At 41.1% G+C, this 15798-nt stretch overlaps 1 protein-coding gene across 1 annotated transcript in view; it reads right to left on the bottom strand.

Moving 5' to 3' along the window:
- DNAH11 (dynein axonemal heavy chain 11) overlaps positions 1-15798 on the bottom strand; it is a 331353-nt gene that overhangs the window by 58408 nt on the left and 257147 nt on the right. The window contains exons 61-62 of the mRNA XM_056118695.1: positions 13248-13483; positions 11985-12107 (exon numbers count right to left, since the gene is read on the bottom strand). Of these exons, the coding sequence (XP_055974670.1) occupies positions 11985-12107; positions 13248-13483 (359 nt within the window). The remainder of the gene's footprint in view (positions 1-11984; positions 12108-13247; positions 13484-15798) is intronic.

Here is a 15798-nt window from a genome sequence, read left to right as displayed (position 1 = left end):
AACCACTGCACTATCTTTCTAGCCCCTGGAAGTGTTTATTATTTTTTGTTAGAACTGTTCTCAAGATTTAGCATAGTTACTATTGAAAATGCCAACAGTTTTGGGTCATAAATGTGCAAATAAATTTCTCTACTGATCGCATTTTTCTATTTAATTTCTTAATACCTGATACCATCCTTACTTTTTATTAGCACTGTAGCACTGTCCTCCTGTTGTTCATCGATTTGCTCGAGCAAGCACCAGTAACGTCTCCATTGTGAGACTTACTGTTACTGTTTTTGGCATATCAAATATGCAGGCTCTGCCATGCGGGCGGGATACTCTTGGTAGCTTGCTGGGCTCCCCAAGAGGGGTGGAGGAATCGAACCCGGGTTGGCCATGTACAAGGTAAATGCCCTACCTGCTGTGCTATCGCTCCAGCCCAAATCAAATATATAAGAGCAGCATGTTTAGCTTATTCATTTTCATTTTTAAAATTTTGATTTTGGGGCCAAACCTGGCAGTGCTCAGGACTGACTCAGGGCTGACTTCTGGCTCTGTGCTGGGTACTAAACTGGGGCTGGCTGTGTGCCAAGCAAATACCCGAACCCCTATACTATCTCTCTGGCCCTACCACATAATCTCAAGTAAGGACTTAATATGTGGCAGATTTAGAAATATTTGCAAAACCACTGCTGGTTGAAGAGAATTCCCTAAACTGAAATTTCCTTCTATCAAAGATTTTTTACTCTAAACTGGACAATTTAGTTAGTCCACACATTCTCCTGTTATTAGGAAGGAGGAACTCCATTCTTCACGCCCCAGGCCTTCTTGTCAAAGTAAGGGATAGTAGGTGGATTTTGAGATAATTAAATAATATAGTTCCACGAGTCAGAAAAAATAGGAACATAGTCAGGAGGGGAAAAAAAAGTCTACTGAATGTTTCAGTGGACAGCTAAAAGCCTTACTGCCTGGCCTGCTGTTTCAAATGAAAAGCTTCTAGATTAGCCTCCTGCACTCCAACTGCTCTGGCCAAGAAAGCAGGGGAAGGATCTGGTGGCACCCAGCGGAGGGGAGGTGTTACTTAGCAACCTTGCTTGAAGGTCTGTGCCAGGTGGTCGGAACGGGCTTCCGAAGAAAGGTTTTGGCTGAAAGCTGCACAGCTGGTAAAGCGTTCAGGAAAAGGAAGGCGAGAAAGTCCTGCATAGAAATGAGTTAATTGTCTTGCTGTTTTATCCTGCAGGTAATAGAACAAACATGTCCTTCTAAGATAAAAAGCAAATCTCATAGAATTAAAAAAAATTAGTGTACAGTAGTGTAGGTACCACTAAACGGGAGAAAAGGAGGGAGTTAAAAATTCTGCTCATAGGCTGTCCATCTGAGAAAGATATATTTATATCTCTGCTTCCATTTTTTATCTGCTTCTATATATAACACAAGCATTTTTCAATAAGCCACACATAGATATTATATACAGCATTACAGTATGCAGCATTGCAACAAACATGCTTTGGGTTCAAACATACTTGCTTTTTAAAAAAAATTATGTTTTTTGAGAATAAAAACTAAAGGTCCTTATTTGTGACCCTGGTGTTTACTTTCACACAAAGGCAAACAACTACTAACAAGAAAACGCAGTGAAAACTCATTATCTGTATTCCTGAGCATCACTTTAAATACTGTATATTACTTTAAAAACTCATTATCTGTATTCCTGCATATACTTTTTAAAAAATCTTGATTACACTTAGGAATAGAAAGGTTGTTGAAGGTCTTTTCTGCAATTAAGCTTGACTTTGAATTTAGAAATTAGGACAGCAGAATGCTGAACTCATATTATATGATGGTATGAATTAATTTGAAAAAATTCTCACCCACAAGAAATCCTTTTTTAAAAAACTATCAGCTCAAGAGCTCAAAAGAGCACATTTGATCACAGTGTGGGATTTACAAAGTCCCTCATAAATCCTATCTACAATTTCAAATAATCAATTGTGATATAATCAATCACAACTCCAAGAACAACTACAGAGTAACATTTCACAACTGGAAAGTTGGGGGCAGAACAATAGTACAGCAGTAGGGTGTTTGCCTTGCATATGGTATACCTGGATTCAGACCCCTATCCCTGCATCTCCATATGGTCTCCTGAGCTCTGCCAAGAGTGATTCCTGAGTGCAGAACCAGCAGTAAGCCCTGAGCACAGCTGGGTGTGGTCCAGAAACAGAAACAAAAAAATTAAAACAAGAATCCAAAAAGTTACCAGCTCCAAATGTTAATCTCAGCACAAATTTCAGGAAATATTATCATTATAATATAAATATCTGTAGAATGCCAGCTCCCTTTCACTGTGTTATTTTTTGCAAAAGTAGAAATTTATAGGTTGAAGACAGAGTATAGAGATTAAGACAATCGCCTTACATGTGGCCAACCTTGGTTTAATCACTGGCAGCCCATAAATTCCCCTGAGCACAGAGACAGGAGCAGCCCCTGAGTACCACGAGGTATAGCCAATCCCCCCCAAAGAAATTTATGCTACCCAGCTATGGCTAATATTTCTACTAGTGTTAAACTTATCCTAGGAATACCTTTTTCTTTGGGGATGTTCAGGATAGCCTCTGTGGTGCCCCAGATTGAAACTTGGTGAGCTGGATGAAAGGCAAGAGCTTTAACTTTTATACTGTATCTCTGGCCCCTGAAGAGAAACTATTGTTAAGGACAATCCCAATCACTATTGTTAAAAGAATTACTATAACGAAATGCCTCTGAACAACATTTATACACTTAGGAGCAAGCTGAAATGTGTATTGTAGTAAGATTCCTTCAGCTAAGATTAAAGTTAAAAAATTACTCAATAATATTTGGGGAAATATGAAAGATTAAAGAGATACAATTTTATGAAGATGCTTCACACATCAGTAACTTCCTAAATATGTAAGCCAGTAAATTTTCTTTGCAAAACGTATGTGTTGATAAATCTTCCCAGATATGTTTTCTGTCGATTGATACTGTAAGATATATTTTACTTAAAATTAGGATTGTCTGGAGTTTGGTGGATTTAATTATTTGTAATTACCCAGTGGTTGTCAGCCTGTGGCCATTTTATGACAGTGGTATCTACTATGTGGGTCAGGTTCAACTGTATATCTTCTCAAACACAGATTTAATGTGCTATTGATGAAACCATTACTTGAACCAAATTAAAGTCTGGGCTGATGTATTGGTCCACAGGGAGCTGTCAGACATGAAAGGAGTAATTAGTATTCATTACTTCATACCCCACAACATTCCAATTATTAATGAACTTCAACTTTTGGACTATGCTATATCTATCACAAGCATCTCCTCAAGACATTCATTATTAGACATAATAAACTAATGTTGGTGAAGAAAACTGACCTCAAAGTAAACTGCAAAAAAAAAAAAAAAACAAATACAAAAAACCACACTCTTGATAGTCAAAAAAGTCCAGGAGGGAGGGAGTTTTTAGGAGTGAAATTGTGACCCCACCTGCACAGAAAATGAGGATGAAGGGACAAAAGAAGGGAAGACATCTGGGGAAGGCATCATCTGGGTGCTCTCTAAGGACAGATTCCCTCACATTTTCTGACTTTCAATGCCATTTTGTCTTTACAAAACAAGGGGACACATATTTGTATTCCCACAATCACATTGCATAGAACTGAAAGGTAGAGAGAATTTAAAAAAAAAATCAAAGAAAAACTATGTTAGGTAATGGAACAAAAGATCTTTTAGAAAACTGCCAAAACAAGGTGAATGAGTTTGCTGTATGATGAAGGCAACCAAATTTTTTTCTGTTCCATTACAACACTATAGCAGGAAATCTCTACTAGTAAAGCCAGATCAAAATTTTACCATAACTACCCCCAACATTCTATTCTCCCAGATTTTATTTTATTAAGAGAAAAGTAAACCCTCTATTTAGTAATATACTTTCCCCCACCCATATTTCCTTAAAATTTACAAGTAACTTTCAAGAAGGAACAAGAAAACATTCGTTTTATTTGTATACACTTGTTTGTTAGATGAAAATAATGCAATCATTAAAATAGTAAATAAAGCTTTTATAACAAAATTAGTCTCAAATTTAGTGTTACCAATTTCTTCCAATCAAAAATAGTAGGTAGTAATACTTTGTCATAGAAAAGCTGGCTCCTCTCCTGCATTATAAGAAAATAGAAGAGGGGCTGGAAAGATAGTGACTGCAGAGATGAAGGCCTTGCACATGGCCTACTCAGGTTCCATCCCTTGCACCAGACAGTCTCCTGAGCACCCACCACACGTGATCCCTGAGCATCACCTAGCATGGTCCAACACCCAAGCCCCTCACCCCCAAGCTCCAACCCCCCAAAGAAACAAAACCAGCAGAAGAGCAAATCTCCCTAACTCAGTTCTCTGAAAGACTCCAAAATACTCTGTGTGTGTGTGTGTGTGCGTGCGTGCGTGTGTGTGTGTGTGTGTGTGTGTCTCCGCGCGTGCGGAGGGGTGGAGGAGAGGGGGAGATGGTATCTCCCCAGTAATGTTCAGCTCAAAAAGTGACCCACTAGTGCTGGGGGTAGCCTGTGGTCCTGGGGATTGAACAAAGGCCTCATGCATAAATACCCAAGAGTTCCAGTCCATCAGGCTAGCTCCCTGGCCCCAAGAAACTAACTTTTAATCATTATTCATGAATATATAAATTTGCTTAAACATTTTTTTGTTTGGTGGTGGTGGTGGGAGCGGGGGTAATTCCAGGGGCCCCACCAGACAGTAGGTTGGGACCAAAAGCTGGAGAATGTTGATGCTACCTGGACCCAGTGGGGCTGAGGGTACCGAGAACAGCGCAGCAGTGCTGGGGGCTTTCAGGGACCATGGAGGGCATAGAATTGAACTGAGTTGTACTATCGCTGTACACTCCCCTGGCTCCTTAGAAATAGTTTTGAAAATCAATGGGAATTATCTCTTAAAACTGAAAGTGCAGAAGTTCTGCAACCCAACTCATCAACTCCTGCACACAAGTTCTAGGGAGCCTTTTGCTTGCTTGCCTCTGTGGATGTGGAGTAGAGCATTCTGTATATTGATATTCATAGCCGCATGACTTGCAGCAGCAAAAAAAAAAATTGAGAACAGTCAAAACTCCTTCACTAGCAGCATTAAACTGAAGAGTCCTATCATTTGACGCAGCAGGAGCAGAAGGGTGGAGTGCCAGGAGAATTTAGTTGGCTATTTTAAATCTCACCCAAGGAACAGGTAGTCAATCAGAATAGATAATGGGATGGCTGGGGAGTGGGATATGCCAGCAGATAAAAGGAAGCCCCCAGACTTGGCTTGCTGTCTCTCTGGACTGTCATTGCTCTTCTCTCTCCTCTCTTCTCCAGGACCAACAACTCCCTCTCTTCATAGACTGCAGGATCAGGTGGGGCTGCACGTGCTGACAGATGATCAAGTACAGGCAAGCCTCAGAGGCTCAGCCAGTGGCAAAATACAGGCAGGGCTCAGACGCCCAGGAAAGCTCAGCTTCAGGGTTTGGATGTCCAGGTAGTGACAAGGTACTGAGCACAGAATCTCATCCATGTGCATGTGGCAGTGCTTGGAGAGTCACACAGGACCACAGGTACTGTTGGAGTACTGTTTGGAGGTCCAGTGAATGTACAGAGCACAGAGATCTCGCCCATGCACATGTGGCCATGGCCAGAGACTGAGTACATGGGGATGGGACCAGGGCATCCATCGTTCACAGGAGGCAAGTAGACAGCATAGGATGAGGCAGGGAGGTTTTTCACAAGATGGGGCAATGACAGGGACAGGACCGGTGACTTTACTCATGGGTAAAGGAGAGACCTGGACATCTGGGGAGGAACCTGGACCTATCTACTTTCTCTGTACAATAAACTAATTTTTAATCTTCTGAGTTTACTTTGCAAATATTTCATACAATTCTCAAGAACACACCAATGCAGGAAAACCCACATTTACACTAACACACTGGCTACTACAGAGATAATAATCACAGAACTGGTGTTGAAACAAGATTATAAGGCTTAGAAACAAAACACTTGAGTAAAAATATTCAAGTGCTTTAAAATCATGATAGTTCAAATCAAAGAAAAGAGAAACAATATTGACCTGGCTACTCAGGCCTGATGGGTCATTGTTTGGGCCTGAGAGTGGAGTGCTAGTTGGACCTGGTAGAACTGGGGTCACCAGAACCATACCCAGCAGTAGTTACAAGGGTCATGTAGAGATGGAGACCGAACTCAGGGTCTCCTGCATGCAAAACACACACTCAGTCTTAAACCTTTCACCTGAAAAAAAGATTATTTGAACCACACTTCCTGGGTTGGGGGGGAAGGACATAAGGACATGAGGACATGAAGGACTTTATCCAGCTCGAGGAAGTGAAAAGCCTAAAAATATACTGTTGTGCATAGAGAAAAAACAAAACTAAAACTTAAGATTCCAAAACAGTGATGAGGGAAAGCAGAATGAAAGAGTAGGAATTAGACTGGCTGAATAGCAGTCACAGTAATTTAACTGAAAAATGACAGTGTCTACTGAACTGAAAAGCTGCTCAAAAAACTAGGGTTTCAGGACGGGAGGCATAGTATGGCAGGCAGGGCACTTGCCTTGCACATAACTGTTTCTGGATGGATCCCTACCATCCCATACAGTACCCTGAGCCCTGCCAGGAATGACCCCTGAGTGCACAGCCAGGAGTAAACCCTGAGCACTGTGGGGTATGCCCTCACCATTGTTCCCCACCCCCACACAAAAAAGTAGATAGCCTCTTTAGATAGTCATAAAGCATCTAAGAAGATATTTTTTTTCTTCCAGTGGGCATTTTCTCATCTGTGGAGTGAATACAACTTCTACTTTTCTGACTGTACAGAATCTCCAGTCTTCAACAGTACCATTGAAGACCCACACTCCATGCTCAGCTCCTCTTTTAGAATGAATATCAAAGCAAGACCTCAGTCTTTGGGGGACTAGTAAGGGAAGCCATTCTCTATTTCCCAGACATCATTTCTACTCCTATATCTCTTCTCTCCATAAATCACTCAAGCATTTAACTTGGAAGAAGACTGGAAACTACCCTTGAATTTTCTATCTTACCAACAAGAACTAGTTGATGAATAAGAACAGATGTTAGGGGGTATGGTGCCACCAATAGGTTAACCTCTACCTGTGGTTACCAAATCATCTATTGATGGGTGGATAAACAAAATGGGTTAATATCCCGTCTTAAAAGATTTTGGTTGGGTATGGTGCTGCAAGCAGGTCAACCTGTACCTGCGGGGCGAGTGCACCAGCAGCCTGATGGTGCTTTCAGGCTTCCTGATACCCCCAAATTGTCACTGTGCCTTTGGCCAGACCTCAACAACTTGGGGCCAAGTTTTCTAAGAAATTAAACAGCCAAAAGTTAGGTATGTGGGAGCCGCACCCACAAACCACCTCTGGCTCAGCTATACAAACTCATTTATTGGCCTTATTTCAGAGACCCATAGATAACTCTCAAAAGAGATCAAAAGCTATAGATAAGCTCAGAATCACGCATGGCTGAACAGACTGGGGTAAACCAAGGGGGGATGGGTTGGCCTGGTGGCCTGCCCAAGCAGAGCCTCCAGTAGCCACTTGCTTCCACAATCTAAAATCCCAGCCATAACCCTGGCCTGACTCCACCGTCTCAGGACAGACCTACCAAAATGTAATCTGCTGAAAATTCTGGTATGTGGGTTTTGTGACCTAAATCTCCAGGCTTTCTCAGAGTTGGGATACACTAATCTCCCCTCACTTGCCAGTATACATGGAAGCACTGGCAGTCACCCCCACGAACCAACTCCAGTGCCACCCTGTAAGCTCTACTACTATCCTTGCTTCAGAGACCCCTAAATAAATCTCAAAAGAATCAAAAGCCGCAATTATGCTTGAACCCATGCATGGCCTAAAAGACTGGGGCAAACTGGACAGGGGCAGGCTGGCCTGTGCCTACCCAAGCAGAGCCCCAGGCAGCCACTTGCTTTCACAATCCAAAATCAATGCCATACCTCCAGCCTGACTCCACCATTTCAGGATGGTCCTCTTCAAGATATAATCTGCTGAAAATTTTGTAATGTGGATCTTAGCACACCAACAGCCCTGGCTCAGAGACACAGAGGCAAGTCCCGGAAGACACCATACCAAGCCAATTCCACTGGAGCACCCAAGATGGAGCAGGTACAGTCTCCTGCCTACTCCAGATGGAATCCCCATGACCAAGAACTTCCGCAAGCAAGGACCAGGTATGTGGGTTTCAGGACTAAATCTCCAGCCTGCTTGGTAGCAGAGGACATGGGCTCTCCCTGCCCAGGTCCCCACCCACCCAGAAGACTGGCTGTCACACCCACAATTTGCCTCCAGGCACCATCTTAGTACACCAACAGCCCTGACCCAGAGACACAGCAGCAAGTCCCGGAAGACACCACAGCTCCGGAGGTCTTTCTGGGCCCCATACCAAGCCAATATCACTGGGACACCCCAGATGGAGCAGGTGCAGTCTCGCCGCCTACTACAGATGGAATCCCAGTGACGAAGAGCTTCCACAAGCAAGGCCCAGGTATGCGGTTCCAGAACTAAATCTCCAGGCCAAATGGTGGCAGAGGACCCTAGCTGTCCTTCCCTGGGTCCCCATCCACTCAACAGACTGGCTGTTAAGCTCACAATTAGCCTCTGGGTAGCCTCTTAGCGCACCAACAGCCCTGGCCCAGAGACTCCCAGTTGAATCCCAAAATGGAATAGTGCCATACAGAGATGTCTTTGGAATCCAACCATTTACAATCCAGAAATTTACATTTATACTCTTGGCTGTGCAAACTCTCATGATATTCAAAATGAGCAATGGGAAAATAAATTATCTAGCATTTGCCCCAGGCAGGTAGGCTTGAATGGTGGTGGGAAAATTCGAGCAAAACTTAATGCCCAAAATTAGAGAGACTATTGGAGAAATTGTCTCCCACAGAGACAGGGTAAGGGCTGGGATGCAGGGCGGCGGGGGGGTGGGGGGGATACTGGGAACATGGGTGGTAGAAAATGTGCTCTGGTGGAAGGATGGGTGTTCCAACATTATATGCCTGAATCTCAAACATCAAAGCTTTGTAACTCTATCTCACAGTGATACAATTAAAAAATAAATAAATAAAAAAAATAATGTGGACTTCATGCCAATTCAGTCAGCTTAATCAATGGCTGAACATAGCAGTACTCCTACATTATTAAAAAAAAACATATATTATTAACTCCTTGAGAATCTTTTGTTTTTATCTTTATCTCTAAGATCATTGCCTTACTGTAGATGTTTCCACGGAATTACTACAATTGTTTGTTGATGAGTCTCTGGCTGAAGTCCATGTCCTTTCAATCAATACTTCACACTGCAAACATCATGACCTTCCAGAAACACAAATTTTTGAGCATGGCTCTCACAGCATGCCTCATTAGCTTTCTCATTTACTTATATTCAGGACTTTCAAGGGAAAGAGGAACCCCAGATTTGTTATTCTAGAAACCATCATCCTTTGGGTTACAAAGCAAAAAACAACCAAACAAAAAAACCCCTCTTGCTGTTTTCAAATAATGTTATGGACAGGAAATGGTCCTGTGAGTTAGGGTTCAAGGGTAAAAAGAATGACAGAGCTAAAGAAATTCCAACCTATGACTCGTTTCTAGTTGACCAAGGTCAGCCACCTTCTGGTCCCTGCCAATCTCCCCAGTATCAACTCTCCCACTCCATGTGCTTCTTTTACACCTGTTCTCAAAACTCTTCCCCAATCTGGATTCTATTGAGTCCTCAGAGCTGTTGTACTCTCTCAAGTATTTGGTATTAGTCTTCTCTGCCCAGAATTCTCTCCTGCTTGTCCATCTGCTCTGGTCTTCAGTAGGGAATGTTCACACTCCTCTCAAGACCAGTAATAAATGTCAATGTAGTCACAAGTACTTTTTACATAAAGCCTGGCCAAATCTCTACTACAGAACTAATGACTCTCGTGTATACATCTATTATCATACCAAAGGCACTGCTTTACTTTGAATGCTCATAGATCTGCGTAATCTCTAAGTAAATGTAGCTTAATTGGGCATAGGATCTGGATCTGATCACACCTGGAATCTGAAGTCTGAATACACAGTATGAATACATGAATAAATCTCAAGATATCTAACTGGGAGGATCTGTGGAGACTACAAAAAGATGAGATTCTTTGGTAAAATGAAATGGTAAGATGAAAAAGATGAGATTCTTTGGGTAAAAATACTTTAAACACAGTTACATAGAAGGCGGGAGTGGGAGAAATTAGAGATAGATGTCTAAAATTTACCATGATACAAGTTGTTATCCCCACATATGAGAGTTTAAGAGTTATGAGGCTGGAGTGACAGTACAGCAGGAAGGGCACTTGCCTTCAATGTAATAGACTTGGGTTCAATCTCCAGCATCATATATGGTTCTGTAAGCACTGCATGAGTATTCCCTGAGTGCAAAGCCAAGAGTAAGCCCTGAACAATAGAGAATCACTAAATCTCAATTTTACTGTTGGACATCCAAGTTACAGCTAGAGAATATGCATTTCACTGACAAAAAATTTTAGGTCTTCATCATAGAGTCAGAACCTTAATAATAAAGATTTCAATTTTGTGACATTCAAGATTTCACACTATATTTTTAACACATCAGACACAGCTAAAATTATATTTATGTTAGATTTGTAGTTTGTCAAGTGGCTTATTAGATTGTTCTAAATGCATGTCTGGGTAAATTTAGGTTTATTAAACAATTATAAGTTGTCAGTCACTATAAGTGGATTTACTTGGTGAGTTGTATAATAAACACTAATCATTTGGAGACTATTTAAAAAAACAAAACTTAGCCATCTTTAAGTAAGCCTATTTCCATTTAAAATTGACAAGGATAATCCAGAGAGTGGGTGTCAGAGAAGAGGGGAGGTAAGGGTGGAGAAGTTCTAAAATTATACACTGGTGAAGTAGAAAAGAGAAAGGAAATTCAGTGAAATGCTTGTGTGAGTGTTGGTATTGAGTAGTGAGGCAAAGAGCTGCTGAAATTTCATGGTTTCTCCTAAGCCTACACAAGCTGCAATGGATTGCTCATACACAGAGACTAGTGATAGAAATGGTAATTTGCCTGCCCTGAAGAATGTTCTGGAGTGGATAGCATCCCAGCAGAACAATTTTTTTTTGGTATGAGTTCATACTCAAGAGTGTTCAGGGTTTACTCTTGGTTCAGTGCTCAGGGATCATTCCTGGTGTGCTCAAAATTGAGCCAGGATTGACCATATGCAAAGGAAGTGCCCTTTCTCCTGTACTATTTTTCTAGCACAGGAATGGCAGTCATTTGGAACATTACACAGTATTTAATTGGAATAGTGGGTATTTCCCAGTGGTTAAATCTGCAACTGCCAGTAAGGTGGAAATTTAACAGGAAAACAATGAACTTTTTAAATAGATATATGTATATATATATATATATATATATATATATATGAAAAATAAATTTAAACTAGTAAGCCCATGATTTACTGCTGCTGTTTCTTGAGATGAGGTTAACATTAAAGAAGAGAAAAAAGAGAGGATGAATTTAAAAGCCAATTTAAAGAAAAATATGAAGTAAATGAGAGTGAAAATGCTATACAGTTAAGATACTAGAGGTATTTTGCAAATTATTCAGTTACAGAAATTGTCTTATCCTTGTTATAAACTAACAGTATTCAAAGATTTTTAATAATATATTATTTCAATTGGTTTATGAGGAAGAAATTAAGGAACAGGAATCTGCATCCAGGAAACAAATAAATAGCCCAAAAGGCTGGATTCTCGTGATTGCTTTTGGTCTTAGGAGTTGGGAGAATTATCACCAGCAAGATTCTAATAGATTATGCTTGATGAAGAACCTAAAAATGCAAGTTGATGACAAACCCACAGGTAGAGCAAAATATATGTAAGAAGTTAAGAATACCTACTTTCCCTTTTTTATCGTGTTCCTGCCAAGCAGTGGATCAAGTACTGGATCTATCATTTCCTCAAGATTTTCAATTAAGATGACATCTCCAAAGGCCAAAGCAGTTTCAATGGCATTCAAAAACCTAAAGATTACAACAAAAATGCAAATAAATCTAGGTAAAACATTCAAAATTTTTATGTTATAAAGCTATATTTTATATTTTAAGTGGCACAAACTAATTTGTAGAAAACCATTTTGTAGGGTATTCTTCAACTAGATACCCAGAAAGCAAAAACTAGATTTGAGATAGATTTTCAACTATAAGTCCATTTGTAATCTAGTTATTTTTGATAATAACCCTAGTTGAAATAAATGTAATATATCCCATATTATAGTTAAATTTATTCAATTGTTCTTTCTTTTTGGAAAAAAAACCCTTTTAGTATCTTGTGATTTTATCAAACTTGCACTTTTTAGACGTTAACATTTAGTTATATAAACTGGTAAACTATCATTTTAGTTTGTGCTTCTGCTCTCCAAAAATAGCTCTTCTTTTGTAAAGCAATTTTCTACAAGTATTTGAACAAGGAAGAACTCCATTTATCCACACAATTGCAGACATTCCTTATTTTATTTCATGAATAAAAAGATGATGGAGAGTCAAACAAAACATCAATAAATCTAAAGTTCTCTATTCACTATTAGCTCAACACTAATTACATACAAGATAACTTTCTACTTATCAAACAATATTGTCATGAGGATCCCATGAAAGAAAATCTCAGTGTGGATTTTATTCACAAAAAGTGACACAAAAAGTTTGATCAGGAAATTCCGTTTTCTTGGGCAGCCCCCATCCGGCCTGGCTGTTGTGTTAAGACCATACTACAGGCGAAGTACAAATTTAGGACTAGGATGCAAATACAATAAGCCTTCATGCACAGTTGACAACTGCTGCATGACTGCATGCCAAACATACAAAAGGATTATTGTAAGACATCCTATTACCACTCAGTCTTACAAAATGGAGACGTATCTCCTCACAGAAATAGGTTTTGTTCTAACCTTCCACCTAATTTTTCCTTTGGGTATGTGGATGCTGTCACTCAAAGTGCTCTTTGAACAGAGAGGCTTGATGGGAAATGCCAATGAGCAAATCAAGTAGTTGTAATCAATTGGACTATTGACAGATGACAGAGAGGCTCAGCAAAAGCCAACTTCATCAGTGCCCACCCCTTCCACAGAAGCAGTGCAACAGACCAATCCTTCTGAATGCACTCACCCTTTCTGGCCCAAATGTGTGACTTTTAGGTCTGCTCCGTACTTGTTCTTGATCCACTTAATGCCCTGTTGCTGGGGGTCAATCATCAGGGGCCAGCGCTCACAGTGTGTTAGGATGGTGGCATTTTCGGTGGACATCCTGTCACTGGGCAGCCCTTCATTATTCCAGGCTGCGATGGCCGCATCGTCTGTCAGCATGGTGATCACGTCCAGGCCTTCAGTTACCGGAATGGAAACCTTTCAAACCAGAGTGCAATACTGTGAGCTGCTGCTGTGGAAAGGACTCAGCATGACATGCAAGAGAACAAGAGACCATAGCTAAAAGGACACACATAAATTTTCTGTGGACTTTCTGAAGCCACATGCAATGCTCCTCATAAAATGAAATGTGAATCCATGAGTGTGGCACTTATGGCAGTACTGCATGCATGTGCATGTCCGAGCACACACACACACACACACACACACACACACACACACACACAAACACACACACACACACACACACACACACACCCTATAGCTATTCCAATATGGTGAGAGTAAATTTAGACACCAGAGTGTGAAACACTAGAAACATATTCACCCCTGGAGTAATCAACATACCACTCACCTGGTATTCATTCATTATGATATGACAACATGGCAAAAGAACAACTGATGCAAAAGCACAACGTTGGATCCTATGGTAATTCTATATTTAAATGTTTAACTTTTTATGACTAACTTCTGCTATAGTCACCTTTTCAGTCAGCCCCAAACACTCCTCACTCCTTATGACTTTCTACTTCTTTTCTTCTCGGGCTCATTGTTCTTTTAACTGATTATCTACTTATAAATCCTGCACATAGACAACATTCTCTGTCTTCTCTTTCCACTTTCAGACTTGAGTCCTGTTAGTGAAAGCTTCCTGGCTGGGATTACAAATGGATAATTTTCAAATTCATCTTTGTTTTCTTAAAGCTACTTGGCCACACTTAACACCCACTTCCCCTGGGTACCTCACTGGGTATCTCTCATATTGCTATCTCTTTTTCACACTTGTTCTAATTTCAGTTGTCTTTTCTCTATTCAGCTGACTCTGCCTTCTCCTACTTCCCAGAGAACAGAGGTCAGCAAGCGCTTCTACATCAAGCACCTTTTTCTCTAATGCTCCCTCTGCCTGTGCTTACCTTTGTTGCTTATATTAGTGAATTGAAGGCACCTGCTTCTCCCATTTGAAAGTTAGCTGTTCTCTTTACCTTATTCTGGAGCCCAACCTCAACCATTTCCTGATGCTCATACCTCAAAGGGTGAAGACCCTTTGTTTTGTTTTTGTTTGTTTGTTTTTCCAATCTTAACACTGCCATATAGGTGGCTCTTTCAGGGTCAGGGGAATGAGACCCATTATATTTACTGATTTTGGCATATCGAATACACCACGGATAGCTTGCCAGGCTCTGCCATGTGGGCGGGATACTCTCGGTAGCTTGCCAGGCCTTCTTCACTCAAATGAGAGAAAGAATCTGGAGTTCTGACCTCCAACGACAGTCAAGAATCAGGGACACTGTCTCGTTTGCCAAGGCGTTGAAAATCAGATGGGCTGTACATGTAATGAGATTTGGAGATGACCACTGGACTAGAGCCATTACCGACTGGATTTCACGGGACGGCAAAAGATTGCCCACCTATGAGATGGTCAGACTTCTTTGTCAAGACCCTGAACAATCGGTTTGAGGCTCTTCGTGCTCCTAGAACGAGCAGACCCCATTGGGCTACACTAGCACACGACAGGGATGAATGGCGACGTTACTGGTGCCCGCTCGAGCAAATCCATGAGTAATGGGATGTCAAATGATCAAGTGATCAAGTTTTTCCAATCACAACTACTGGTGCTCAGCGCTTTCTCCTAGCTCTGTTCTCAGGGATTACACCTGGTGGGCCCTGGGGAGCATGAGTTCTGGGGATCTAACCCACCTGCCCTCCTATCTCTTTGGCACTGTTCTTCACCTCTTTATCACCAGCAATTCCATCACCAGTTCTTTGGAGGCCCAGGAACACTGCCTGACTCCTGTTATGAAAACAAAGCCCTCATTCATCTTCGATGACTCATTTCTGCTGATTGATCTCCCTTCCTTCACAGGCAAGTTCTGTAAAGGCAGGTTCTTTTCGGTCTACACCCTCACTTCTCTCTTGCTGTGTAACCCAGTGTATTTGGCTTTGGGTTCACTAAAGCTTTGTGCTCATTTCATGACTACATTTTCAAATCTGAGGACTTTCAATTCTCAGTTTTCTCATTGTCTCTACAAGTCTGGGTACTTTTGACCATTGTCTCCACCTCTTGCCTGTTTCTCCATTTTTTTTTAAACAGCTGTTTATTCATCTTCTTCTGGACCCCATTTACATATCTGCATGGAACTGGTTTTCTAACCTCCTCTAAATCTTGCTAGGGGATCTCACCCCACCTAGAGGTTCAAGAACTGTCTACACGTTGATGACACCAAGACTGACTCTCCACTGCAAATTTATGTTCTTTTTTTTTCTTTTTAGGTCACACCCAGCGATGCTCAGGG

This window comes from Sorex fumeus, unplaced genomic scaffold (genome assembly GCF_029834395.1).
Source record: "Sorex fumeus unplaced genomic scaffold, SorFum_2.1 ptg000037l, whole genome shotgun sequence".
Classification (NCBI taxonomy): domain Eukaryota; kingdom Metazoa; phylum Chordata; class Mammalia; order Eulipotyphla; family Soricidae; genus Sorex; species Sorex fumeus.
This window is presented reverse-complemented; position numbering and strand designations above follow the sequence as displayed.